Raw genomic sequence first — 27,995 nt, 5'->3', positions numbered from 1 at the left:
AACAATAAAACATAATTGTACAAAATAGTATTTTTATTAAGTTTTGAATGTTTCTGTTAGTGAAACTACATTATTATGCAAAACAGCTCTTGCTTCTTTTTCTTTTCCTTGGCTAATTGCTGGCATTGCTCTTGCAGGTCTCAACAAAAGGATGCAAATTAAACAGCTTTTGAATTGCAATTACTGTTAAGGATGTTTTTTTTTCTACATTTGAGTATTCTTACTACCCCATTTATGTCAAACCTTCGAAACTTAAACGCTACCATCTTTTTCATTTAAGCAGCGAGCGTGCAACCGGCAGGGTTTTTTGAAGATCTAAACAAAAACAATTTTATTATTTAAATGTTGGATGTGGATTAAATATCCACCTCCTAACCTTCCATACAATTTTTCCAAGGCTATGAACTGCATCCTTCTGTACACAAGAGTTTGTGGCTCAGTGCTGCTTCTTTTTTCTCTTCATAGGGATGCCTTTGCTCACTAATTAATGTTTAAACAAACTTACAGAAATGGGGAAAAACAAAAAAGACTGCATCTTTTTAAAGGTGGAAAGTTTCAGGAGAGAAGACAGCAGGGTGACTCGGCTGACAAATGACTTCGGTATTCTCGATCCCTTCTAAAAATACATGGTGGAGGCAAGTGTGGGTCCAGCCTTCCTGAACCTCCAACCTTGCTGCTTCTTCCACTCCTTTCAGGAGAGCTCTTGCGAAAAGCTTGGAAACGGCTTTTGAATGATGTAGGGTCCACGCATTGCCTTTACCCCCTAACCCCATTTTCACTTTCCTCTGTTCCACCCTGAGTTTCTGCGCAGCATTTGGAATCTGCTGGGATGCCGCAGTTAATGGGCAGCTTCCGCAAATCGCCCAGCTTCTCAAAGCCGAAAGGTCTGCAACGAGGACACGATATATTGCCCGCATTTGTAGCCCCACCTACCCATCCTTCGGCTCCCTAGGAAGCGGCAGCTGCCAGGGCCAGGGGGCGTCGGGGCAAGGGCAGCGGCCGCCGCTGACCGACACATGATTTGGGAGAGGGGCGGGGGGAGCGTAGATGAAATCCCCGCGACCTGAGACCGCCTAGATCGGTAGCTCTCCAGCCGGGCGGGCCGAGGGGCTTCGCTCCGCCGCTTCCACCCTTGTCGCCCGAACAACGCGGGGCTGGGGCGCGCCGCGTCGCTAGACGGCGCGGCGCCATGGCAACGGCCGCGTCGCTTTCCGGGGGCGGGAATTTTCCGTTGGGGCAGCGGGGCTCGCGGTCCCCCCGCTCGGCGCCCCCCCCCGCCCCGTAGGCCATGGCCGGGCCCGCCCTGCGCATCGGCGACCAGCTCATCCTGGAGGAGGACTACGACGACAGCTACATCCCCAGCGAACGAGGTGGGCGGGCGGGCGTGGGGTGGGGCGCGCGGGGTTTGCTCGGGCCAGCCGGGACCCCGCGGGCCGGCTTCAACGGGCGCGTCTCTTCCGCAGAGATCAAGGAATTCGCTCGCGTGGTGGGCATCGACCCCGAGCACGAGCCGGAGCTGATGTGGCTGGCCCGGGAGGGCATCGTGGCCCCGCTGCCCGCCGAGTGGAAGCCGTGGTAAGCTCTGTCCCGCTCCTGCTGCTCCTCCCGGGCGCGGTTCTGGCGGCCCCGACGGTCCCGGGCGGAGGCGACGTGCCGCTCAGCCTAGCTGGAGGTTCAGAGGCGAGGCGAGGCGAGGCGAGGCCGGGCGGAGGGGCTCCGGAGAGACGGTGCTGATCGCCGTGTCACCCGGTCCCGGGAAGCGCCACAACGGCCCAGCCCCCCCGCGGGCCCCCAAACGTCTTCCTGCCTGGGTAAGGATTACGACTCTGCCGGCGGTTTCGAGTGCAGTGACGACGATCGCGGTTTCCGATGGCGTAGTTTCTCGAAGCAAAAGAAAGCGCGTTGCATTCCTTTAGTTGGGAACTCCTGTGATGCCCTCTGGTTGTCCCAAGAAGGATGAAGCAGAACGGGAGTCTGACCAACACACACCCATGATAAGCCCTGCCCTGCTCTTTTCCTCTCTCCTTGAGGATCTCCAGTTCCTCCTGGGAAGGGAGGATCTCCCTGATCGGTTGCTACTTGCTCTCTCTCTCTCTTGTTTGCAGCCAAGATATCACTGGTGATATCTATTACTTCAATTTTGCCAATGGCCAGTCGACCTGGGACCATCCGTGTGATGAGCGCTACCGCCAACTTGTGATCCAGGAAAGGGAAAAAAGTCTGGAACATGGAGGGCTTAAAAAGAAAGAGAAAAAGAAGAAAAGGGCAGAAAAGAAAAAGGATAAGAAAGAAAGAGACCCCTCGAGGCATCCTCTGGTGAGTACTTGAACAACCATTTCTGCTATCAGAATAGGGAAACAGATAAAATCTTTCTGGTTTCTCATTTTGTTCTTGTTCTTCATTTCCCTCCCTGTCTCCCCATGGGATAAAGGAGCTGGGCTTTAAATACCCCTGACTAGCAGTAGTCAAGACTTTTCCGCTTTCAGTTTTGTTTAATCCTTTCCCGGCGTGGCTGGAAAGGTTTCTTTTTAAAAAAAATAAGTAATAACTGAGGGGAACAATATGTTTTGTACAGCTTTTCAAACTGTTCCAGAAACGTAGAGGCCGTTTCTAGCCTTGGCATTTGCTCTTCTTTCATAGGTGTTTCTTTCGGTCTCTGGTGCCGAAGACTTGGCAGGATTTGAATAAATTAGCTGCCTTGAATTCCCCCCCCCCCAAAAAAAACAATTGCAACTGTGTATGTTATTCAAGCAGCCGATTACCATATCCAAGCTGAAATCAAAAGCCAACCATGATGGTGGGTTCCTCTGGCAAGCAAGAGCAAGAAATGCAAGCTTGATTTTCCCTGCGTGGCTCATGTAGAAAAAAAATTATCCTGTTTACAAAATCAGTAACCTGATGGTTTTTGCCTACTTAGGAGATGCGGTCAGAGCCAGGGATTCTTCCATCAGCATCCTTTTATCGAGTATCATCTCCTATCCTGTATTCGGAGCATGGTAGTCCTGACCTAGAGCAACAGGGCAGCTTGGTAACACAGAATGACTCCTTCCTGAAAAACCCCAAGGGAAAGATTTCGGATGCCGGTGATTTGTCCAGGCTGCTATCAAGCCCTTCCCCAGGGAAACTACAACCTCTTCTGCCAGAAAAATCAAATCGGACTCACCAGATCCTTGCAGATGTGGAGAAAATTCTTGGAAGAAATGCATCTTCCAACAGGTCAGACGTTAATCCTCAAGCACAACAAGATGCGAATACAGAAATCCGATGTGCAGCTGCTAGTGGTACTTTATCAGACTTGGAAGCCGAGGATGTAGATAGCATCCACCTCATAAAGCCTTTTTTCCAAATGCTGAAGAAACCCTCTCAAACTATAGCAGGTGCTATGACTGTGTTAGCCCTGGGGGGAGTCAAGGAGAAAAAGCTGTTCTTAGAGGGAGAAAAACAAGGTGAGGACCATGGGAAAGACCGTGCGGAGGGAAATGGACTAGTCAGGAAGGAAGACTTCTTGCATAGCGTTGAAAAGGAAAGGCAGCTTTCTCCCTCTGCTGCTGCTTTCACATTGATCTCATCTAGGACTTTGGAGGGACGAGGTGACATCCGTTATTTTCAAAATGAAATATTAAGGCCTCTGGAGAGAATAAAGGAGAGCAGAAGGGGGAAAAAGAACCCTTCTGAACAATGCCAGGCCACAGAGTCCAGCCCATGGCAGATCGAGGCTCTTGTTCCTCATTCTCAGCTGCAGGGTTCTGTTGAGTTTAGAGCCAAGACGGGAATTTCGGGAAGTGAAGTGTCATCGCCTATACCAGGTCAACTAACGGGGGGGGGAAACCACGATTCAAAGATAGAATCTGACAGCGGTAATAGCATCAGTGTTGCTAGCAGCCTCTCTGACCACCTTGGTTCTCAGGTCTTAGGTGAAGTAGACAATTTATCCTGGGACTTACAGAGCTCTTATGAATCTGAACACCCCACAAAGCACCTGCCTTCTCCCCAGGGACCATTTTTGGAAGCTGTAAATAGCCAAGCGCAAAGCTCCCCAGACAATCAGTCAGCTAGTGAGTGCTATTCAGAGGATCAGAAGTTCTATCAACATGTCCTCCATATGGTGCAGAAGTCTAGGAGAACAGAATCAGGTGTACCCAAGTCTCTCATGTGTCAGAAGGGCTGCAGCAAATCGCCTGGTTCTGATCAGACGGTTCAGCCTGATGTTGCTGGAGAAGGAACTGCAGAAATGGCAGCAGTAGAAGCAGCAACCCCTGAAGGAGAGAGATTGAAGCCCTGTGAAAGTCAGACATGCCTCCTCCAAGACAACCAGGCAGGAGAACATCTGGGGTCCGATACGGTTTTGATGGAAGGAGCCTGCAGGGTTGGGCTTCCAAAAGTCGGAGATGGAATTGAAGAGGTAGGCAGCTGGCATTTATAATCTGTCTTTTCTCTGATAAGACATCCATCCCCCCACCCCCTTGTAAACTACTGCATTATCTAGTTAGGCCAAGAATGGGTAAATGGTGTAAGATTCGGTAAGCCTAGAATCACTCGCTGGATTTGAAGCCCATCTTCCTACTTTGTGTCTCTCTTATTGATTGTCTCCTGAACTGGGAAAAGAGAACAGGAATATCCCCTATTGGATAGCTCTAAGAAAGGAAATGTTTATGTTGTTAACTGGTTCAGAGATCATCTGGGCTTAAAAGTGAGCAGTAAAGTGTTTCAATAATTCCAAAAGGACCCACTTAAGCTTGGGGAACAGCTATTAAAATGGTAAAATTCTTTTAATGTATGCAGGTACAAACTGATGCTTGTGAGGAAAAAGTCCTATCCTATTACATACATAGTAAACGGTAAGCAACTAGAGAAAGGATCTCAGGATCCTTTTCGGTAGCTTGGGAAAAAGACTGATACATTATGACAGCTGAAAAATTACAATTAAAACACTGGGCAATATTGGAGAGATGGTCAAGATAAAAGCTATATATTACTCTCTCGTAATATATAACACTATAATAGTCCTGCTGCATTGGGTTAAAGGCAGCAACATTCCAACGCTTAGTTTCTCGCAATGCCCATCCAGATGTTCTCTAGATGTTCTCTTTCTCCTCTTTTGGTCCAGGCCTTCCAAGAGTCTTGTGTCCTTGATTATGTGATATTGTGGCTGTCTCAACCAGTGCTCTTCACAGCTCCCTAAGAACAAATGAGAGAAGCTCTATAGGACTAGCGTGTTGTCTTGAACAATTGCAAGGCACGTGATTGCAAGTTGGACTGGCTTTGTGACTCCATTTTGCATCTTAACGCACTGTTATTTTGATTGGTTTCTCTTTGGTAGCCCAGCAGCTGTGGAAAAAATACTTTGAAATCCAAAAATGAGGAGGAAAAAGAAGCTTGCTTGCCCCCCTTGATATCCGATGTAACAGAGAAGAAAGAAGTCAGTGAGGTAGATTTTTTTTTCATCAAACACATCTGATATATCTCTGAAGGGGACGTATTTTTGTTTGTAATGTATCCCAGAAGAATCTTTGAAAAAGACTTTCCTGGCATTGCCCCTGTGAGCATGGGAGATCAGCTCCCGGATGGCAGGGGAAGGGTGAGGTGTTCCTGTAAAAGAAACAGATCAAGAGTGCATTTAATGCTATGGGGGACAATTTCTAGCCCCGGGAAGGTGAACCTATGGCAAGCGTGCCACGGGTGGCACGCGGAGCCAATTGTCAGGGTACATGAGGTATTGCCCTGTCAGCTGGCCAGCACGCATATGCACTCTGGCCAGCTGAATTCAGCCTTTTTTAAAGCCTTTTTTCGCCCTCCCCAGGCTCCAGAGGCTTTATAGGAGCCTGGGGAGGGCGAAAAGAGTCCCCCCCCCTCCCCGCAGGCCCTCTGGAAGCTTCAGGAGCTTCCCTGAAGCCTCCGGAGTGCAAAAAATGTTATTCTAGAAAAAATCCTGGACGTGGCTGAAATAACTCCACTCCTGAACAGCCCAAAATTTCGGATGAACAGAGCCACCATTGAAAGCACTTCGAAAGAGGAAGTAAGTTGCTGGATTTTTAAAAATCAGTTAGCAATCTATTAAAAAACAGCTTTTCATATCAGTGACAAGAAATTTACACAAGATCCTTTGATAAGAAACTACGTCAAAGTCTTTTTTAAAGTCCTTATATATGATATCACAGAGCTACTTCTATTCAGCTCAGAAACACTGGCTATTTGTTGAGCGGTATTTGCAGGGGAGTATAGAGAGAGCGCCTTGAAGTAGGGGTGCAACCACAATTTCAGAAATATCAGCTTTGCCTGGAAGACACGGGAGGATGAGGAAGAAATTCCAAGACTGCCCCACCTTGACTCTCTTGGGTATCAAGGGAGGGAAATCCAAATTGTGATATTATATCCTCTAACAATAAAATGGAGTGCCAGGAACTCTGTAGTGCAAGTTTTCAGACATGGCTTACCTCAAAGGGCTGTCAGGACTTATCTTTGTGGAATCTATACAGATTTTATTTCCACCAGGCTTCTTCATTATGCTTCCTTGTTTCTGCCAATTTCTCAAGAGGAGACATTAAACTAATTTTCTGAAACTGCTTGGGTCTCTTCTTAAAAATCAATGCCACATTTGCTACCTTCCACCACCGTGCCCAATTTGAGGATTATGGTACATATTTTTTCTAGAAAGTCAACAAGTCTGCAATTGAACTATTTTAAGATCTGTTGCGTAGATGCCATGAGGGCTCAATGATTTGTTATTTGTAATAGCTTCAAATATCTTGTCATCTCAATTTGCTCAACAGTTCTGGTCCTTCCCTGTGAAAGTCTATCCAAGGTCTACCCACTCAATAGCAAAGAGAGGTGGAAAACCTAACTGGGTTTCTTACTAATCACTATATTGTCCCTGAATATTCCTTTTGTGCTTTCATTGTCTTAAGACCCAACTGCAGTTTCGTGTGTGTGTAATTATAATTGTTTAATATTTCTTCCTACATGCACTTTTTATACTCCTTTCTGTTCTTAGGGCAAACATTCTTAAAGGCACCCTTCTGAAGTTTTAAAGCTTCCTGTACATGACTAAAGAGTCGTGTTGCCTCTTCTGGGTTCAGCATTCTTGCTGAGCCTCAGTTGTTATACTTTTAAATATCCTCCAGACTTTATTGAACGATATGGTCCACTTGACTTTTTCTTTCAATCTTTTCCACGAGTTCCTTTATTTTTCATTCGCTTTAGTTGCACGGTGTGAAGTATTGCATGCTCCTTTCAATTTTTCGCACACATAACTGTGTTATGATGACTGTTTCTTGTTGGTTCCACAGTACTTAAAATCTTGCATCGGATCATGCTATCATAGTTAAATCTAGAAATCTCTTGGCCAGATTGGATCTGTGATATTCATCACCTTTTCACTGAAATACAGGGTTGTGGCAAAGCTTCTACCTTTCCATTCTCTTGCAGGACAAAAACTGGTTGGTGCAGGGAAAAAATGAGGACAAAGGCAGCTTGGAAGAGGAGCAAAAAAGTGTGGCAGAAGAGAGGTATAGAAGCCCAAATCCTTTGCACAAAGTATGGCTGTTGCACATCCGTTTCCCCTGACTTTCTGTCAGGCTCGCTTCTTTTAATTCCACTCTGTCCCCACTTATTTCTCCCACCCTCTTTCAGGCAGCACTGCTTGCGAGGGGTCTTGGGCTGCTGGAAGCCCCAAAACTGCTCAGGTCTCTAAGAGAGTATGGTCTCTCAAAGTAACAGCAGCTTCTGAAGTGCATTGGTTTTCACCAACACATTTAAGTGTAGAACAGAGACTGTAGCAATGCTGTGCATTTTATTTATTTACTGAGTCGTTCATCGTTATGCTACTGATGCCTCTCGCTAATTTACTGTGGGGGAAAAGAAGCTTAAAGCCAAATATGTATAAATAAAATTGAAATAATTATTAAAAATTAGCTCAAAAACATGCATTTTAAACATTTTTTAAAAAATTCTAATAAAACAGGTAGGTTCTTTCATCTTAACAAGTAGACCGTACCGGGGACCAGAAGGAGCTGCTGAAAAGGCTTAATGCTTGAATCCCTGCATAACAAGCTGTGGTATCTATAGGAATAAAAATTTTAAACGAACTCAGTGAGTAGGATAAAGGGTGAAATTCTCTAGAAAAAAGTGGTATCTTGAATGCCTTTTAGGGACTTAAGGGTAATAACCAAAGCCAAGAATTTCTCCCAGAATAATATTTTAGTATAAATGAAATACATAATCTTTTGACTGCTGAATTCTACAGTAAATAAATATTCTAGACTAGTTTCAAAGGCATTCCCACAAATAAAGATTCTTAAGTTTCTAAGGTATATGTGTAAATTTTAAACAAGCCAGAAAAACAAAATAAACACATTTACGAAAAGGTGTTTGTATTGTACCATGTTGGCCCTCTCCTCCCATAATGTTGGTATCCAGAATTCAAATGAATAAGAAAAATTAAAACTGTACAAGATACATTGCGTTTAAAGGTGTTCAGACCATTCATGGAATGTGATACCGTTATCTGATCCTGATATTAAGCAGTAAATCTCATTATTTTGTAAGGAGCGTGTTCCAAGTACTCTTCTCCTTTTCTGAAAATACATATAAAACTAAGCATCTAGGGAAATTCCCTTCCACAACTCTGCCCTATGGATTTAGAAAAGAAAAGCCATTTTGCACCGCTGCTACCTTAATGGGGAAGGTTACAGCCAAGTGTGCAGTTAGCAGCTCACAACAATTGATTAAAGAGTACTTTCTGAGTCCTTTTCATATTTTGATTTCTGTTTTAGAAACTCATTGGCTGCAGATGTAAAGAAGTGATATTACTGCAAGTGATAAAAATATAAGGTGAAAGCTAATCAGATTAAAATGATTGTTCAGGCATCTTGGTGTGAACTGGAAGCAAATATCAAAATTGAATGAATTGGCATTTGCCTTGCTAGGTGATGAAGAATTGTCCTAAGTAGGCTCCCATTGGCTCATGGGTCTTTTTTCTGCATCAGGTCTTTTTAAGCTTCTGTATTCTACCCTGGTCCATTTCAAGTAATAATTTACGGTTGTTTCTCTTAATAGCAGGCAGTTTGCGGCTGAAATTAACCCAATAAAGCCATGGAATGTCCATACTGGGGGGTCACAGGAGGGAACAACCAACGTGGAAGAAACAAACATGTATTTGCTGGAAGAAAAACAGATACCTATTCAGAATCTGCAGGAAGAACTGCAACAGCGAGAGGAAGAAGAGATCCAGATGTTACATCAGCAGAAAGAGTCTGCCCTTCCGTGAGTTTCTTTGCACCTATACTATGGATACTTGGCTTTCCTCTTCACTCCCACCCCCCTCACTCCCCAATGAATGCCAGTAGTGCTCATCCTCTGTCACATAGATTAAGGGTGCAAGTCCAAAGTCTTGGTGTTTTAAAATTGTTTCCTAGAAGGTGGCAAGGACTATTTGTTGTAACATCTAGCTTTGGTATGTCCCAGTTGTGACTTCTCTCACGCCTCACTTCGGAGACTGTCAGTTGGTCTTACCTGAGTTGCATGTCTCGAAGTTGGCGTGGGAGGAGTCACTTCCCACCCGTTCAGGAGCACGCCCGCGCATGGGGGCCTGAATGAGTTAGTTCTTGGTCAGTCAGGGCCGGGGAGGGAGTTGGTGCGTTTCTCTGTTCCCTTGCTTCCCAAGCTCTTCTGCAACTGGACCATCGGTTAATCTGGGGAGTCAGGAGGAGGAGTAGAGGGAGTGGCCTCAAATTCTACCTCAGTCTCCGGGCAAATGGGCCGTGTTAATACCCAGTTGTGACTCCTCCCATGCCAACTTTGAGACATGCAGTTCAGGTAAGACCAACTGATATTCTCTCCAATTTTTCTAAACCTTGTTCCCATTGTTTTTCATTCCATCTTTTAGAATGTTGAACAATTTTGCCTGTCTTCTACATCTGCTCTTCACAGTTTTCTCTTCTCAATTGTAAACATCCAATATCTCAAAAGTTTTTTTCTTTCCCAGTCCTTTATCACCAATTAATTCCAGTAGATTACTACCCCAGAGTTCTCCTTAAAACATGCTGGCTGAAACTAGACTCATATTGTAGGTGCAGTCTGATCAATGCACCATCACTGCCCTGTGGTCAGTCAATGACCGCACAGGCCAGGCATATATCCTCTGAAGGAAACAGCCTCTAAGATAACTGGAATCGGGCCCTCTGAGGATTTATAGACTACAGCTAGCATTTTAAATTGCCTTCAGAAACTGATTGGTAACTAGTGTAGCATCAGTAAGGCTAATGTTATTAAAGGTGTCCCACTTGCTAGTAGATTCATGCATTTTAGACCAACTGTGGTTTCTGAGTAGTCTTCAAAGTTTATTGTAGTAATCCAATGTTATGGTGATGAAGATATGTGTCGCTGTCTCAAAGATGGCCAACAATTAGTGCACCACCTGCAGCTGGGCCAAAGCTCCCCAGCCATGAAGTTTAGCTGCTGGTCAAGAAAGAACTGTACATCTAGGAGACCGCATGCAATCCCATGTGGATACTAACTCAGAATAATCAGGATGCTAGATAACTTCTGAATCATGCTAGCATCTCTTGATGGGATTCAATATCCAATCTATCACATCTTCCAGGCACCAGGTGAAGATGTCTACGGCATCTCTCATTAAGCCTGGAACAGAGATGTACAATTGGTTATCATTAGCGTATTGTTGATGGTTCACTTAAACTAACAAAATCTTACCATATTTTCAAATGAAAAACCACACGGCTGGCCCCAGTGGCCTTGAGATGGGAAAGTGTAGAGTCTTTCACTAAAATTTATCCCATGTACTGTAGGCATTAGAAAGAGTGCAGGGATTCACCAACATCTGTGGGATGGGAAGACATCTCAACCAAGCCATTCTTTTGTTAATTTAGCAATAACTGTAAGAGAAAAGGTGGAAGGATGGGAAGACAGCAAGAAAATGAAAGATCAAATTGTTTTCTGGAACAAAGATGTGAAAGGAAAACCTAATAAATGTTGGGTTAGAATAACTTGGTCTATCTTTTGTAGGGAGTGAACTTGCATATTGCTAGGAGAAACATGAGTTCTGTATCAAAAAGCATCCAGAAGAGTCAGTACCACTTAGAACAGATTGGGATTGACTGCAGGAACAGTAGCATATTAAAAATATGGCCTCGTTTTTCCTTGTGCTGTTTTTATTGCTTCTTGATATGGTTGAATGGCTAATCAATAAACAAATTGAATTAGAAGGGAAGGGGCAGATGAGACAGAGACTTCAGGTTGTAAAGATTAGAATGTCATATGTAAAAATGTCACAATTTACTTTGTACGGTTGATTCTACATACTGTTTTCAAGGAATGTTGCCAGGGCTGACACCAAAATACATGCAAGTTGGACTTTTTAAAATCTTTCTCTAGAGCCATATTGTCTTTATTCATTCGTGGATCTTCCTTACATAGAAATCGTTCAGTCGGATTCTGCTGTAATTGCTGAAGGTTTCTACAGACTTTAGTGGTACCTTTTGTTTTTAGGAGCTAGTTTCACAGTCCAAATCACTATCTGCTTATCTGTTAGATCACTGAAAACTGAGTTGGAGACAACTAGGCAGGAAGAAGAGATTTGCATGAGGGAAGAGATCAAAGTAGGACTTCACCAACTCCACACTGAGTTGCATTCTGAGATGGATGCAGGGAAGGAGAAGATCAGGTACCAGATTGCCTTGAAGTCTGCTTATTGTCCTCTTTGAGGGAAGATGCGATGACGGTTATAGAACTAGAGTCATCCTTAAGTCTAGATTAGCACTGCTGAAGTGTGCATTCTCCGTAGTTTGGAACATTTGTGGATGGGAAAGTCACTGTCTCACGAGTGAGACTGCTGTTTATGTCAGATAAAAGCACTTAGATTTATGGGTAAAATAGGATTGACTATGTAGTTTCATCCCACTTAAGCAGCAAAATTCAATAATTGCGTATTTCTTTTAATTATACATAGAGAAAAATGACAACTTTGCATGCTATTTTCTGGTGACAGAATTCTAGATTCTCTGCCCTCGAATTCCGATTTGGGGTTTCCTTTGCCATATGCTGGTGCAAACGGGGGCTTCTGGGGGCAAGGCTTCCGAAGGAGTTTGGCTGGCTGCCTGCAAAGGCTCTCTGGAGAAATCCTAGAGAAGTCTTCTTGCTATCTCTCGGTCACTTCTTTTCAGGCTGGCACAAGAAGCCGCTTTGAACCAGCTGAAAGAGGAGCTAGAATCTTTTCAGCAACGGGAGAGAGAAAAGCTCAAAAAGCAGAAGTGCCTTTCTCTGGAACGGATAAAAAAAGAGGCTGAAATGGCTGAGCGGGCTGAACAGATAGCACTGGAGCAGGAGAACCAGAGGGCCCTGGATGAACTGAGGGAGAAGCTGTGCAGAGAAAAGGAACTGGTGAGAAGGGGCTGGAAAATCAGAAGAAGCCCCCTGGGGCAAGATTGGAGCTGCCTGGCAACAGTGCTCCAATGGGACATGTGGCCCCTGTGCAAACTGCCACATTACGGGGGAAACTGGGTCTCAAAAGGGGGAATCATTCTTAGGAAATAAGCCCGTAAAGAAATTAATTCAATGAACTGATACTCATTAGGGTCAAACTCCTTCAGAAAGTTTAGCGATGTTAGAAAAGCAGTCTCTTACAGTATTAGAAGGTTGGGTCATGATGGACAGATCCACATTCAGGCGTTGACTTCAGTGATGGAACTCACTGCATGATATTGGGTGAGTTCTATCTAGTTCTGTCTTACTATTATTGCAAAAATAATTTGGCTGTCAGTGTAAAACCAGTTTCCCGTCCTTGATTTTAACCATGAAATGTTTGCCTAGCAAAGAAAATTAGGGAGATGTATTCTACATGTAGATTAGGACACAAGTGGGGAAGAAATTTGGGGACCGCTGGTCATACAATACAACTGTAAAAATGTTTATGGCTATAGATCAGGGATATTTGCCAGTCTTCTAATTTGGAAGCTGTAAATGGATTTCTTTACGAGCTGTTTTCTTGATCCTTTGGCAGGCTCTGCAGGAACTACAGGTGCAGCTGACAGCAGATATCCAGCAACAAAAAAATGCAGCAGCAGAAGAGCACCGGAAGGTAAGACATCCATGTCAAAGGGATTGTCATTGTTCTTGCAGCTGCATTGGGGTCTCCAATTTTCATCCCGGCTTCACAAGTTGTAGAGGTGCCTCCTTCCTGCTGTCTGCCATGCAGAACCTCATCTGTGAATTTTTAAAACCTGTAGAAGAGTTTTGAGCCCCAGAGACCACTGACTGCTGTCCCTCAGATTTTCCTTATTTGATGGCTATTTTGGGGGGGCTTTTTTTTTTTTTTTGCTATCATATCTTATTTTCTGAGGTGCTGGCAACTGTACAAATCTCTTTCCACCACCCTTCCACCCTTAATGCGCTGGTGACGTCTCGCCTGGACTACTGCAATGCCCTCTACATGGGGCTTCCCTTGGGACGCATCCGGAGACTGCAGCTAGTTCAGAACGCAGCCGCGCGGGTTATTATGGGGAGTACACGTTACTCCCACGTAACACCTCTCCTGCGTGAGCTGCACTGGCTACCTGTGGCCTTTCGGGTGCGTTTCAAGGTATTGATCACCATCTTTAAAGCGCTCCATGGCATAGGACCTAGTTATCTGCAGGATCGCATCCTACCACACACGTCCCTGCGACCTATCCACTCACACAGGGAGGGGCTCCTCCTGGTGCCGTCCGCTAGGCAATGCCAGCGGGCGACACCTAGGAGTAGGTCCTTCTCTGTGATGGGCCCAACCCTCTGGAATGACCTCCCCCCTGACATTCGAACTACCACCGACCTCCGTTCCTTCCGTCAAAAGTTAAAGACTCACCTATTTCAATCAGCTGGCCTGGCACTTTCTTAGTTTTACCCCCGGGGATTTATTTTAATTGGGTTTGGGGTTTTAATTGGGATGTTTTTAGGTATTTATTTCTTGTACAGTCTATCTCCCCCTCTAAATGTATTTTAAATGTATTTTATTGTTATGACGGTATTTTATTTGCATTGACTGTACACCGCCCCGAGTCCCTTTTTGGGAGAGGGGGCGGTCTAAAAATCTAAGAAATAAATAAATAAATAATAATAATTTGTACATTTACACTGTATCTCTTATGTCTGCTTAGTATTAGAGGCGCTGTCCGTCAGGAGGATTGTGGGATTTTTAGGATCGGACAGGCAAAACACGGGGTGTTCTTGTCAAGCAGATCAATTCTTTTCTTTTAATCCTAATATCTCAAGATAGAAGAATATGGATTTCCCTGAGTATGGCCTTTATAGCCAGAAATTGCAAGGAAATATGCAGGGCCAATTGGAGACAGAGGGGGACCCTGTGCAAACTCTTGTGGAGCTTTGTAAGTTCCTCATGCAGGCACAGAGGCTTATTTGTGACTTAAATACTTAATGAAGTATAGCTAGCTTAAGAAAAACAACTGATCTTTCCCACCAGCTAGGAAAAAAACTCTAGTGGGTTGCACACCATGCACGTTGGCTGAAGATCCCTGAAGGCTCCTGCTTTGTCTCCTGGCCAGGTTATTCTGACCCTCCGGATGGAAATAATGGAGGCTCAGAGAAGAGAGAAAGCAGAACTTCAGAAGGAGCTTGAGAGTGTGGAGCAAAATGTTCAGCAAAAGAGACATCAAGTAGCAGAGTATGAGCGAGAGGTAACGAGTAAGCGCCATTCTGATCGTCCTGTAGAGCTGATTAGCAACTCAGTTGCTGAACTTGCACAACACATTAGACAACCTATGTCGGTACAAGGGTCCCAATAGGTCATGTATAATGTACTGTGCTATTCCTTGACTGCAGTTTTGGATCATTTTTTTGATGTCAGTGTGTGATGATGGTGGGAATAATAGCAGTTTAATCTGGATGCCTTTACCCCAACTGTAGCTCAGTGATCTTCTGAAAGAGAAGCGTCACGAGGTTGAGCGAGAACATGCTAGAGAGTTGGAAAAAATGCAGAAGATACACCAGGAGACTCTAGCTAGGATTCAGATGCAACATGAGGACAAGGTAAGGATACTAATAAGTTGGATGCCCAACAAAAGGTTCAGTAGACTTATAGCTGTTTTACTCACAGCATCTGAACAAGAGATGAAGCTAGCTTAAAAACGTATTTTATATATTTATCTAACTGTCTGTCAGACTTTTATGCCACTGAATCATCATCTTCTTTCTCCTCTTCTTCTATATCTATCTATCTATCTATCTATCTATCTATCTATCTATCTTGTTTGTTTGTTTGTTTGTTTGTTTTATACTTATTTGTTTTTTATATTTGAAAAAGGCTGTATGTATGTTCCAGCATAAATCTGGAGCGCCTCAAGCAATTTAAACCAGACTTGGTACACAGATGATTTACCCTCTGGAAACAAATACTCTGTGTCTGTGTGTGTGTGTGTGTTCGTTCCAGCATAACTCTGGAATGCCTGGCTCATTAAGGAGAGCAAGTGCGGCGTCCTAGAGCAGCAATTGTTTGTGATCTCAGTTCCTTCGCAGCTTCCTCTGGAAAGCCAGTCATGGCGTTCGCCCTCCAGTGGACTAATAGGGAAGCGCCTGATGGATTTGGGGCAATGTGCCAGGAACGTAGACAGGGCAGGAAAGAGGAGCGCATGGGAGGGGGAAGGGAGAGGGCAGGGATGATGGGCATGGGAGTAGGGGGAAGAAAGGCACCTGTCAGACAACCATTTCGACATCTATAAATACCCGAGCAACACCGGGACATCAGCTAGATCTATATAATTCTCTTAGCTGTTAACAATAAGAACATCCAAAATAATATCTGGTTAAGTAATAATAAAATATAGTATAAAACATGCACAGTAAATTTTGTTAATATTAACTGTGTGCAAAATAATAGATATCGGTCTAGTGGTTAAGGCACCAGGTTAGAAAGTGGGAAGCTCAAGTTCCGGTCGTACCTTAGCCATGAAATCCAGATGGGTGGCTTTGGGCCAGTCCCTCTCTCAGCCCAGCCCCCCCCCCTCACAGAGAGGAGGAAGGAGGATGGAAGGAATAGGAGGAGGAAGTTGTGCTGGGTATGTTCACTGCCTTGAGTTATTTGTAAAAATAATAATGGCAGAATAGAAATACATGCATATCAGTTTTTCATATCTTTGTGACTGCCTACCTGGTGTACAAGACCTGGGCAGCATACAATTACGAAACCCTTAAAATAATAGTATTTAATAATATGCCAGAATTTGAAAAATTCATATTATTGTTAAAAGGGTAGAAGAGATGTTACATACTACAAATAATGTAGCCACTTCATTAAATCACCATTTCCCTGACACTCTCTAAGCCTATTGACACAGCCAGGTTTTAAGGGACTTTTGAAGGACATCCCCATAGGGAAAGTTAAAGAAAAGGAATTTACCTCTGAAGGGAGCTGCAACTGAAAATTACTGTAGTGTTTTGGGCCCAGACCTCTGCATCTCCTTAGAAAGGGAAATCTCAAGCCGTTTTTCATAGGAAGAATCTATTGATTTGGGCTGGAGTAACCCTCCTGTCAGTCAGCGCCAAGCTTGCTTCTGTGTCTGTAGATGTAGCTTCAGTGAAAGTAGGGACCATCCAGAAAGAGGCCCCTGCAACTTGCACCATCTGTCCCTCCTGGGGTCTTCAAAGATGGCCCCATGCACATCATTGCAGCAATCCAAAGGGGTGGTGATGAAGTATGAGTTGCTGTTTCCATCCCTTGTCTTGGGTCACGTCAACTCTTGTACCCGGCAGGAGAAGAAGCAGAAGGCCAAGCTGCTTGCAGGGCTGCAAGACGAGCTGGAGCATATGGAGCTGCTCCATAAGGCCCAGCAAGAGGCCTTGCGAAAGACACACATGGAGGAGCTGAAGGAGCTGCGTCAGAAGCGCCAGGAGCAGGTGGGGAAAATGGTGAGGGGGCGGAGCCTGTGGAGGTCAGGATCTCATGGGGCTCAGCTGCCCATGAAAAGGACATTTCCAGTAGACCCTGGCAGTGCTTCCTCAAGAGCTTGATGGTGCCTCTCTAGCTGTAACTCCCATCTCCTTGGACGTCCTCTTGAATTTCCCATGGCTACAAGGGGGAGGGTTCCCTTGTTCCTTTGGCACCTTAGTTCTTCTTCCTTCCTCATTCCTTGTGATGTGGCTGTCCTCGTTGTCTGGGTCTTGGCAGAGAGGTCACATTTCTTATGGCTTGCTTCCTACAGGAGAAGAAGGCCCAGGATGCAGAACTGGAGCTCGAGCTCCGAGCAAAAGATGCCCAGACAAAAGCAGCTCAACTCTGTGCCCAGGTGAGCGCACGCACGCATAACTGTGTAGCTCATCACACCAGTTGGGGAAGACTGCAACTTGGCAGTTAACTAGCAGCCCCTTGGCAGTTAACTAGCAGCAGTTAACTAGCAGCCCCTCTGACTGCTAGTTAACGCATAACACAGATCTCCACGTGTATCTTTTGGGAGGAGTAGATGAGTTCTTTCCAGAAAACCTGCATCTCATGAATGCCTTTTCCACTATTTTCTGTTGGCTTATCGGTTTCCCCTCTGGAGGAAGAACATTGGCACAGCTCTGATGCAGAATTTCCTGCATAGAGCCTGAGCTGAAACTTAAGCAGCTCTTGATCATTCTAAGATTTTGCTGTACTCAGTCTTGTCCAAGGGGCACCCCTGGCCTATCAGTGCTCTGGAACATACATGGAGGGCTGACAGCAAGTCCAGTTTCTTAGCCCCTGTAAATCGTTGTCCCGAGGGAGGAATTTTGTGGTCTTCAGCTTAGATTATTTCTCATTTGTGTGTAGGAGGAGGCGTGGAAGAAGAAAAGGCAGCAGGTCCAAGAAGAAGAGAAGCAGCTTGAAGAAGAAAGAAATGTATGCACTGGCAGCTCCCACAATGAGCTAGGAATCTCTTTTTCCTTGGGATGACGTAAGGGAAGTCTTTGCAGTTGATGCAAATGGCAGGAGGGAGGGAAGCAGGAGATGGGGAGGCAGGAGCAGCACAGTTCCAGGTACAGGTTTCCGTCTTTTGGCTCTCAGCCGGTCCTCTTGAGCTGAGGGCTGCCTTAAGGCTGAGAATTTGGAGGTGATATTGTTCACCAAGACTCCAACTAGCATTAGATTGTCTTCTCTGGTAGTAGCTTTCTAAAGTTGTAGGGAGGAGGTTTTGGCCAGAGAAGTAAATGGATTTTTGGCCTGGAGCACTTAGCATGCAACTCACACGATCTGGGGCCATTTCTCTAGACGTGAGTGGGAAGGCAGCTGTAGAATAGAAACAAGCTGGCAGGATGAGTTGAGCCTTTGTACTGCTACAGTCGAGTATCTGCTCATCTTTATCTATGGTCAAGGATGCACTAACAGCCCAAAAACTTTACATATCAGTTGAATATTTAATGTTGCATCCATCTCCCCCCCCCCCTCCTCCTTTTTTTCAGGAAGCTGCTTTGGCAGCTCATTCCCGCCTTGAGGAGTCTCAAAAAGCACAGGAGAATCTTGAAGATACCTTACGGCAGCTGCACAGTGCTCTGGTGGAACTCCAGGATCAGAAAATAAAGTTGGAGTCTCAGGTGGAATTGCTACAGATGCAGAGCCAACAGCTTGAGAGACATACCAGGTGAGATTTGTTCTTCAATAGACAAGCAGGAATGGACCAGGCATTATGTGATAATAAGCCATGTGACACATATGTATAGAGCTATGCTGGCAACTGGTGGAGAACGTTCTCAGGATCGAGGAAGAGTGGGAAGCTTCGTGGCTCACTGACTTGGAGGTGTCCACTGTGTTTCAGGGCCATCTGCCACCATCCTTGAATTCAGCAATGTTTCCCAACTTTCACTTTCCAAATGTTGAACAAGAATTGGCCACTTCCTGAAGGAGCGGGCCAGAAGTACAGACATAGATCCTGGGCGGCATCTGACTTCTTCCTTGTCACTTTCAGTGAGTTGGAAGAGACCATCGGGACCAAGCAAGAGCTGCTAAAGAAACTGGATAAAGAATGGAGTGAAGCAACTTCTCCAAGGGAAAAGGAAGAAGCGCTCCGAGTGGAAGACTTACAAGGGGGTGGTCCAGAGGTCAGTGGAAGCAGGGTCAGAGATGAAGGGGAATAAAATGGACTTTCAGTGGCGCAGATCTGCCTGGACTTTACAGTGAGAATATAGCTAAAGAAAAGCAATATATATATAGCATGTTTTTCAAATAGTTTTTTGGCAGCATTCTTATTAAATGCCTTCAACGTCCATGGACTTTTACAATTCTGCCTATAAAAGGACACGGCCAATATTGAATGGAGGTTGAAGAATGGGAAAGACAAACCTTTTGTGAGGGATGCCACACTAACCAGTCGCTACACCTGAGATGAGACTCCCACAGCCACTTCCTCCACCATCTTGAATTGGGGGGGGGGCAGGGGGGTGTTCAAATATGCCTTGAGCTGCTGGGTATTACTTAAGAAAATGGACTTCAGGGACTGGAGAAGAGAGTCTGGGGAGGCTGAAATTTGGGAAAGGCCTGATGTGAAGGCTACCATCCAGAAGAAACAAATCAGGGCCTGATTCCATACAGATCAGATATTCCAGGTGTAGGTATTAGCAGGAGGAAGATCCTCTGGCTCAGAAGAGATGGGAAATAATATTACCTACCTAATATTCCACTGCTTTGATTTAAGCTCCCTCCATTAAGGAACCACACCCTATATTGGTTCTTGATCTTTCCGCTTCATTTGCTTGTTACTTAACTTTAAAAATGGTTTCATCCTAAAGCCTTCCTTCAGAGAAATGACATCTGAAATACCAAGAAGCAATGAAGAAAATAGCCTTCTCCTGAACCAGTAAGTGAAAAAAAGTTATTGGCACCCAGAACTAACTACACAAGTGGTGTGACTCTATAGTCTTTGGCAGCTGTTAGGGACAGGACAGAGGGGAGTGGCTACTTGGCCTCTTTATAACTCAGATTTTTTCCCCTTCCTGCTCTTACAGAGTACGGCACTACATTTCCTCTGAGGGAGCTTCCCTGAAGACAGCGAAGGAATTCTTGGTGTGCCAGACTCGTTCCATGAGAAAAAGGCGAACAGCCTTGAGAGCAGCAAAGCAGCATTGGTATGGTGGTCCACAGGGAACACCCGCTGTGCAAGATTCGGGCCGTTCTCAGGTGTTAGAGGGAGTGCGCAGGAACCTGGAAGAGGTGAGTGGTGAGCTCGACAAAGCAAGGCAGTGCTTGAAACCATCGGCCTGGGCTGAACTTTACAACAACTTGCCAGGCGGTACTAACTTGGTTTGGTGCCTTGAGAAAGAGGGGGAAGAGGGAGAGCAGTAGAAAGCTTCCTTTGGGATTGAGAATACCAATCTGGCTTGCTTTGGATTGTGCCTTACTGCAGTTTGGCAGCTGGACAAGTGGCCATGCAGGGAGGAAGGGTTGCCCCTTCTGCCTTTGTAATGAGTCACCCTGTGAGCCACTTCCAGGGGAAGGATGGAGCAGCAGGGCCCCTCCTCTCCTGCAACACCTGCATTCCTGCAAGCAGCAGTTCACAGATGAGGACGCACTGTTATTAAGAGGACTTTAAAGTCGGATAACAATGGCATCAACATTTACATCGGTTCTAATGAAAGTCCCTTGTTTATTGGCCTGTGTTACCGCAGTGTGACTTTCTTTCCCCCTAGGAAGGGAGGCAGCTAGATGAAATGAAATCTGCCATGCGGAAAGGGCAGGAGCTGCTGAAGAAGAAAGAAGAGAGGCTCAGCCAGCTAGAATCCTCTCTTCTGGAAGAGGTAGCTCTGTCGGAGCCAGTAAGGAAGCATCCTAAGTCTCCTGCAGTGCCATTGCAGCTGCCCATCCTTCTGGGGAGGAGTAGCGGGAAGGAGCCTCTGAATTGTCAGAACCACTTTTGTCTCTCTTATTTACCTACATCCCAGGGTGTAGGGAGGCCCCACTTTAGTTGTTACTGTCATGTAATCATCCAGGGCATCAACGTGTCATTTTGCCTCTTCAAAACTGATTGAGATCTATCCATGGGATGAGCTTTTAGAAGATGGGGCTGAACAGGGGGGGCTTGGGGGCTTCAGTCACTGGCTCTGCCAGTAACCCACATCATGCTAATTGTGAACACTTGGCCCGCATCATGCTAATTGTGAACTGCTGGTTTTGGCCAAGCCAAAGTAACTAAGCAAGCTAGACTGTCCCTCCCTGGTGACAAGTGGTTGCTTATTTTTTTATTCTGAGTTATTGAGTCACAGCAGCAAGGAAAACCCTTTCTTCTTTACTAGTTTTCTGATGAAGATACAATCAAGGGAGTGGCCTGCAAGAAAATGGTGACTTTTGACCTCAGTGACTCTGAAGACACAAGTAGCCTTATGAGTGCTGATCGGTCTCTTCACAAAAGTAAGTGTTTGGATGAATGCTGGGACCAGCATCCTACAACCTACAATCTGTGAGTTTTCACTCATTTTGGGGAACCTGGTGGATACCTTTTCATTCCCATTGAAGCACCGCTAGTCTGTAGCTGCTGAGAATTCTGGCCACATATTTGGGAGCGGTGAGTGTGAGTGAGTGGAGAGTGGTGGTCTGGGACACACTGTACCCAGAGTTCCACTTTTCCTACTTGCCAAAAAGATGTGGCATGTGTCAGCATTTGTGTTTCCTCACACACGTGTTGCTATAGAATCAATTTCTAAACTTTCACGCCTCCCTTTTCTGCCATCTTAATATATATTCCTCCCTTAAAAATCCAAAATGAAACAAACAAATCAACAACGAAAACAATACACTGAAACTTTGGGAAAGGTGGATCTATCGTAACAATAGATCAGCTGATCGCTCCTTGGATCTCTCTCTCTCTCAACCTCCCTAATCTTAACTGGGAAACCCCAGAAGCCATAGGAGCCCAGTCATTTATCTGTCGTCTCCCTCACAGATTTGCAGAAGAAGCGCCCCCCCCCCTAAACTCCCCCCAACAGCCCTGTTTTCCCTTGATGAATTTGATGAGGTCTTTTCTCCTCTAGTTCTCTGCAGTGGATGAAGAGCTGGGTTAAATTGGTCCGACTTTGATCTTCTAGAAAGCTACTGCCCCCTCTCCGCCTTCCAAATACAGGAGTCCTTTAATTCTGAATTGTGGCTATATTTTAGTTTTCTGGGTTCAGAGCTTTACTGTCTCTGGATTTTTTGTCAAGTAAATAATCAATAGTTCTTTTCCTCCACTCCCTCCTTTTCACAGCAGCTGACTTGAAACCGGATGTCCAGTTTTCTCCCTTTGACAAGATCCAGTATTTGACTGAGTCACTGCAACGCATCACCAATGACCTGAACTGTGTCCTTCGTCTCCTGAGTACCTTCAGCAGCCAGCAGACTCCCTCCACTTCCACCCAAGGCCAGTCACTGGCTCCACTGGCCAGGGATGGAATTCCTCTGACTGCTTATACCTCCATGGCACGTGCCTATTCGGCCACATCATTTGCACCTTCCGCCGGGCTTCAGTCAGTCTGGCGCAATTCCAGTACCGGTTCTGCCACTGTGAGCAGACAGTCTGTGGACAATATGTTGATGGAGAAATGGCGCAAGTATTTCCCAGGTAAGAAAGGATTCTTGAGCGGTTCCTTTCTTTTGTCCCAAAGCCCAATCTGGCATTGAATCACTGAGTTTACCAATTTGTTTTGGGGAAAGAGCTTTGATGCCAGTTCATTCTCCCTTCTTTCCCCCTTTCCCTCACCAAAGATGAGGCCTGATTGATAGATTCCAGAAATAGGATTGGATTATTGAGAGTTGGCATGATGCCATAATTTGCAGCTGTGCTAGGAGCTGTTTGACTGTTTGAGACTTCCTTTCAAAGCGGGTGCCTGAGGTTTTCTCCTTTGGGTGTTTTTGTTTTCTATCCCAAGAGCATTCTAAGCATTTTGTAAAGATCGTGTTCCCAGTAGTAGCTTTTATTTGAAGCCTAGTACACGGGGAATTTTCTTTACAGTTGTTTCGTCACCTTTGCTTTTAATCACAAATGGGGTATGAGCAGAAATAAAATCATCTTCAAGAACTGACTTAGGATCTACAAGTGAGAGGCATTTAAGGCTCAATTATCTTTGGTCCGTGGTGTAGACTCCTTTACTTCAAAAGGTGTGCAAAGCAACAAGCTCACAGCCGTTGATGCTCTTATTTAGTACAGATTTGGTTGCCTGGTTGAACTTGTGATAGCAATGATTCCCCCTCTAAGAAAAAGCTGAGAATTTATTTAAATGTAAAGTGTGTTCTATTTATTCATTAGTCACCAATCCATTTCCTTTCCTGATCAATGACTGATCTAAGTTTAAAGTTAAGAACTGAGTGGAGCTATATGATGCAATAATAGTAAAGAAAACATTTTAGTTATTGAAAAGATATTTCCTAAGTGGACTCTTTGAAGAACATTCAGTGTCTGAACCAAAATTAATTTGGTTTTTGTCCATCTTTTGTCCAACATGGAGTTTGGGGGATGGAAGCATCTAAACAAATCCACCCAGCTTTTGAAGACTAGATTTGGAATAAGTAATACGATTTATTAGAAATGTTTAGAAAAATACAAAGCTCTTGGAACGGATTGATGTCTGAATGAAAAATATGACTTGCCTGTAGTCTCTGTATGGTTCTAACAATGGAAAGTTCTTTGTTATTTTGTAAATGTAGTCTTTTCTGTTCAGGGAAGTTTCCATTGCCCTGTGGGGGGCTCGGTGCTCAAGATGACAAACTGGACTCCTTAATAACTGGGTAAGGAACCTTCTAACATCCAGGCTAATATGTCAGATGAGGTCATTGTGTCTTGCCTTACATCATTGACTATGTCAGCTAGCACAAAACAAAATCTGTCTCCTGGAGTGTGTTTTAGAATAGCCATTTTGCAATTTGTTGCAGTTCTCTTTCTCCAGCTCAGGAGAGAGAAGGGATGTCCTCTTCAGATCTGAGAAAGCCAGCAAGATATTCTCTAGAGCACAGGGGTGTCAAGCTGGTGGCCGGTGGGCCGGATGCATTACACGCAGGCCACACCTACCCTGGCTCCGCAAAGGCAAAAAAAGTCGCCATACATCACGTGACGCGATTGAGTTTGACACCCGTGCTCTAGATAGAATTAAGACTGTTCTGACATCAACAGTGCTCTCAGAAGAGCAAAAAACTCTTCCACAGGCTCCTTGGGTCTCTTTGGTCTACACCTGACCTGATTAAGGTTGTTGCCTGAATACAACCAATTTGTCTGCCGCTTGACCTCTTTTCGTGGTTGATTCTCCCCACCTCCTGCTTCCCAACAGCGAACAAGTCTGCCTGTTCCAGCACCCTCATTTTCAGGGCTCCAAGGCTGAGAAGCCAAACATCCAGTGCATGATTGATGCCAATAAGAAATGGCTGGAGAGTTTCAAGCATGATTGCAAAAGGTATCCTTTTGTCCTGTCTAAGCCCCGTAGCTGCTAACTGATATCCCCCATTGCAGCCAGTTCCCAAAAAGGTGTCGAGATTGAGAGACACTGAAAATAAAAAGCTGTGCCTATAGTGGCCAAGTGCTATAAAATTAACCTGCATTACAGTTTGTATCCATGGAGGCAGGAGAGGAGTATAGAACTCAGCAGCTGTGGGCTTGACCTGGCAGGTAGATTGTTTCTTGCCCTCATTTTCAATCAGATTTGCTCATCAGGTTTCTCATTAAGCTGTAGAAAACAAAGCTGTGCATCCTTCCCTTGTCTCACAGTCCTGTAGTTACTGTATTTTTCGGAGTGTATGACACACCTTTTTCCCTCAAAAAAGAGGCTGAAAAGCTGGGTGCGTCTTATACACTGAATACAGCATTTTTTTGCCTCCCAAAACCGCACCCCCTTCACCCAAATGGCCATGCGTAGCTCTTAGGGGGCTTTCAGAGAGCTCCTGGCTGGGGAGGGCAAAAATGAGCAAAAGGGCCATTGTTTTGCTCACTTTCCCCACTCCCATCCACCAGGAGCACTCTATAAGCCTCCTAAAGGCTATCCATGTCCTATTTTAATAAAAAAAATGGGCCCGTTTTCATGAAAATGGGCCATTTTATGCTCGTTTTTGCCCCCCCTCCCTCCCCCAGGAGCAGTCTACAAGCCTCCTAAGGGCTATTCCTGCCATTTTGTAAAAAAAAAAAACAGGGCGTTTTTGGGAGGTTTGCAGAGTGCAAAAACTTGTTTAATTTGCCACTTCAAAACCTTGGTGCGTCTTATACTTTGGTGTGTCTTATAGTCCGAAAAATATGGTATGTGAAAAAATAAGCACACCCCATTGAAAGTTTCAACTTTTTCAACATAGTTCAACCTGTAGATATTTGATCCTCAATATTGATAAAAGAGAATCTAATATCAATACATTATCTTGACTACAGCAATATGTAAACGTAAAGGTGATGTAGTTGAACAAAGAAACAATGAAAATCTGACTTTGCAGTCAGTTATTCATCCAAAAATTAAGAGGTTTCCTTCAGTGGAAACGGCAAGTGCATCCTTGGCTCCAATAGTGGGTATTCCTCCGCTGGGCAGAAAGAACCCCAGGCAGGCTGTCTATCAGTCTCTGGCTTTGACTAGGAGGGATTTTTCTTCATATCCCCATGCAGAATTTGCTTACTTGCGTGATGATTTAGGGGTTTCATGCCATGCACAGCTTGCTTTAAATCACTTACAGCATTTCAATTGGATCTGGGCTTTGACTTAGCCATTCCAGAGCTCTCAACTGCTAGGTTTTTTGGGGTGTGGAGTGTGGTTGGCCATGTTGATTTCCTAATAGGGCAGATAGCGTGGGTGGGAGAACTCTGTTCTACATTCCTCTGTAGATCATAGTTCTCTCCGAGTTTCTCCTGAATTGTTAGGAGAGATTTGCTTCTGAGTGATTTAGTTGACTCTTTGTTTGGTTCGGGTAGATCCTGATTTTTTTAGGGAGAATCAGATTAATCTTGATTCTATTAATCTTCCCAATTAAACGTATCTCTCCAACTCGGTCTGTGACCAGCTGCGTGGCAATAGAAAGCCCAGTTGTTTAAAAAAAACCCTTTAAAGGGGAATTCTCTTCCAGGTCTGGCTGTGGCCACTGTGCTTCCACCCATTTGTGCCTTTCTAGCTTTTGTCGCCATGTTCTTATGCTTTTCCTTCACTCAAGTTGCCAGCCCTTTCTTGCCGAGTCCTTCGCATTCCTCCAGCAGTGGCTCCGGTTTGGTTCAGCTTGGCTTGGATGAGAACAATCAGATCAAGGTCTACCACTTCTAGATGGACAAAAATCCTGCTTGTCTGCAAAAAGCTTACCTACCTGTCTAACAACAATATATATTATTATCTCTGTACCCAACAGCCTCCACGTGTTTTTTTGCGTTGCAGTCGGATTCATTCTTAGCTTGATTTCTCTTGGGAAATTAATTCAAGCCTTCTTGTAGATTCTCCATCCCAGGGGACATCATAAATGTTAAAAGAGAAAGAAGTGTGTGCTGAATGGAGAAAGGTGGCTGGTAGGTTACCTGTCCACACCTATGGAGCCAGAAAAACAAAGGGCCCGTGTGAAACACCTGGGTCTTCTTCTATCACTTGCTCGGCTTCCTCTTTCCACTGTCACCTTCCACATCACAGAACCCCCAGTTCAGGTATGGCTGCTGAGGGGGCAGCAACTGGGAATATGAACTACAGAATCAGACTTGCCAGAGGCTGAAGCAAGTCATGAGCAAGTCCAATTCCCCAGGTGCTTTTGGATTCTGGGAGTTCATTTCTACTCTGGGTTTTTGTCCTTTTTCTAAGTGCCCGTGTGCCTGACCTGCTGGTGTGTTTTCAGGAGTGCTGGCAGCATATTGATGGCACTCATTGGGCATATTCTTCAGTGCTCTCACCAACACCAGAAGGTAAACAGAGATTTGGGGCAAATGAGAGCAGGCAATGGCCCAATGTACTCTTCCTTGCAAATGGTTGGTATATCCTTTGATTAGGCTACCAGAAGAAAGCTAAATTTCTCAACAACTCCTCTCCCCTACTTCTATTGCCGGAGTTGCTTTTTAAACAATGATCATCATGTATCTAAGCAGGCAGCAGAAACTACCGTCCCCAACGGCTGGTGTGACAAGTGGTCTCGGGCCTCTCCTTTGTGGGGCAGGCAGAGTAGCTTTTCTCCTGTCCTTGGTTGCACTGGACTGTCTGGAAGGATTTGTTTTGTTGCCCTTCCAATAAATGAAATGCATATTACAGCAGAGGATTGGTGGTATGCATCCTTCAGCTATTAACTGTATTTTAAAATTCTGATCAGATGTACTCTCTTCTACATCTTTCATGACTTTGTTGCTTTTTCCTTGCTGCAGTCAGGAAGTTTTTTTTCCAGGAAGATTTTAAAATGGCTCACATTTGCATTGCTTCAACATTATTTTGTCAGCTGCTCTATTCCTTAATCAAGGCAGAGGCAATCATGGAGATTGCTAGGAGAAAAGTGTCTCTCTCTCTCTGGATACCCAGCAGATCGGCTTCAGCCAGATTTTTCTGGTGACCTTTTGTAATTAGAGTGTAAATGGTGGTGGCTTTCCAGGGATTATATGATGAGCAGGTCCTGTGCGTCCTGCTGCATGCCTAATCCTTACACACACACACACACACCCTTCCTTTTCCTCTCCCCTGCTGAGATTTCTATTGGAGGGCACCATTGGAATGTGACCTCCCTCAGGGCTCATGAATGAAGATTGGAGGTTCTGAATGAAGAGGGGAGGTTTCCAGGCAGGCCATTCGGTGAGAGCTAGCCCCACCTTACCATCAGGCATATTGTAACATTCCATCCCATGCTGGGAGCATCCTGGTGGATCCGTCCCTTAGATCATGCACAGTAAGGAGGGTGTTCGCTTGCATCTTCTTGTTAAAGAATGATGGTGTTAGCTGCAGGCATTACAGGGCAAGGGACTCAATACCCACCTCCCTTCCAAGGAAGTAGATCACTTGGAGACATGCAGCATTGTTACATCTCAGCAGTACAAGCCGGCTGGGGGCCTATGGACTTTGAGCGCCTATGTCTGTCTTCAGTTCTTTGTTCTGGCATGCCA

The 27,995-nt window shown here is 45.0% G+C and overlaps 1 protein-coding gene across 8 annotated transcripts; it reads left to right on the top strand.

Moving 5' to 3' along the window:
• The first annotated feature begins 6 nt into the window (after positions 1 to 6).
• Positions 7 to 26,273, top strand: CEP164 (centrosomal protein 164). 8 transcript variants are annotated; one of them, XM_081961384.1, is made up of 25 exons: positions 7 to 1,370; positions 1,464 to 1,575; positions 2,106 to 2,316; positions 2,918 to 4,402; positions 5,321 to 5,428; positions 7,426 to 7,505; positions 9,055 to 9,261; positions 11,549 to 11,680; positions 12,180 to 12,396; positions 13,016 to 13,093; positions 14,553 to 14,684; positions 14,914 to 15,036; positions 16,756 to 16,899; positions 17,205 to 17,288; positions 17,792 to 17,860; positions 18,421 to 18,599; positions 18,924 to 19,056; positions 19,744 to 19,811; positions 19,960 to 20,164; positions 20,641 to 20,748; positions 21,244 to 21,358; positions 22,191 to 22,544; positions 23,641 to 23,707; positions 24,244 to 24,366; positions 26,100 to 26,273. In XM_081961384.1, exons 1-25 carry the CDS (start codon positions 1,289 to 1,291, stop codon positions 26,197 to 26,199), a joined length of 4,716 nt encoding a protein of 1,571 aa, XP_081817510.1. In that variant the 5' UTR covers positions 7 to 1,288; the 3' UTR covers positions 26,200 to 26,273. The 8 variants fall into 8 exon arrangements, with proteins under 8 accessions (XP_081817510.1, XP_081817512.1, XP_081817513.1 ...); XM_081961391.1 differs by having other exon boundaries at positions 1,338 to 1,370; positions 1,464 to 1,811; XM_081961386.1 differs by lacking the exon at positions 11,549 to 11,680 and having other exon boundaries at positions 1,274 to 1,370.
• The last annotated feature ends 1,722 nt before the right edge of the window (positions 26,274 to 27,995 follow it).

Source organism: Natrix helvetica, assembly GCF_964273705.1.
Source record: "Natrix helvetica genome assembly, chromosome: 8".
Lineage (NCBI taxonomy): Eukaryota > Metazoa > Chordata > Lepidosauria > Squamata > Natricidae > Natrix > Natrix helvetica.
This window is presented reverse-complemented; position numbering and strand designations above follow the sequence as displayed.

Bases quoted from the DNA above. Each gene is read 5' to 3' on its own strand.
- CEP164 (XM_081961384.1), top strand. From the start codon at position 1,289: ATGGCCGGGCCCGCCCTGCGCATCGGCGACCAGCTCATCCTGGAGGAG. The intron at 2,317-2,917 runs GTGAGTACTTGA...TTGCCTACTTAG, and splicing joins ACCCCTCGAGGCATCCTCTG to GAGATGCGGTCAGAGCCAGG. The intron at 9,262-11,548 runs GTGAGTTTCTTT...CTTATCTGTTAG, and splicing joins CAGAAAGAGTCTGCCCTTCC to ATCACTGAAAACTGAGTTGG.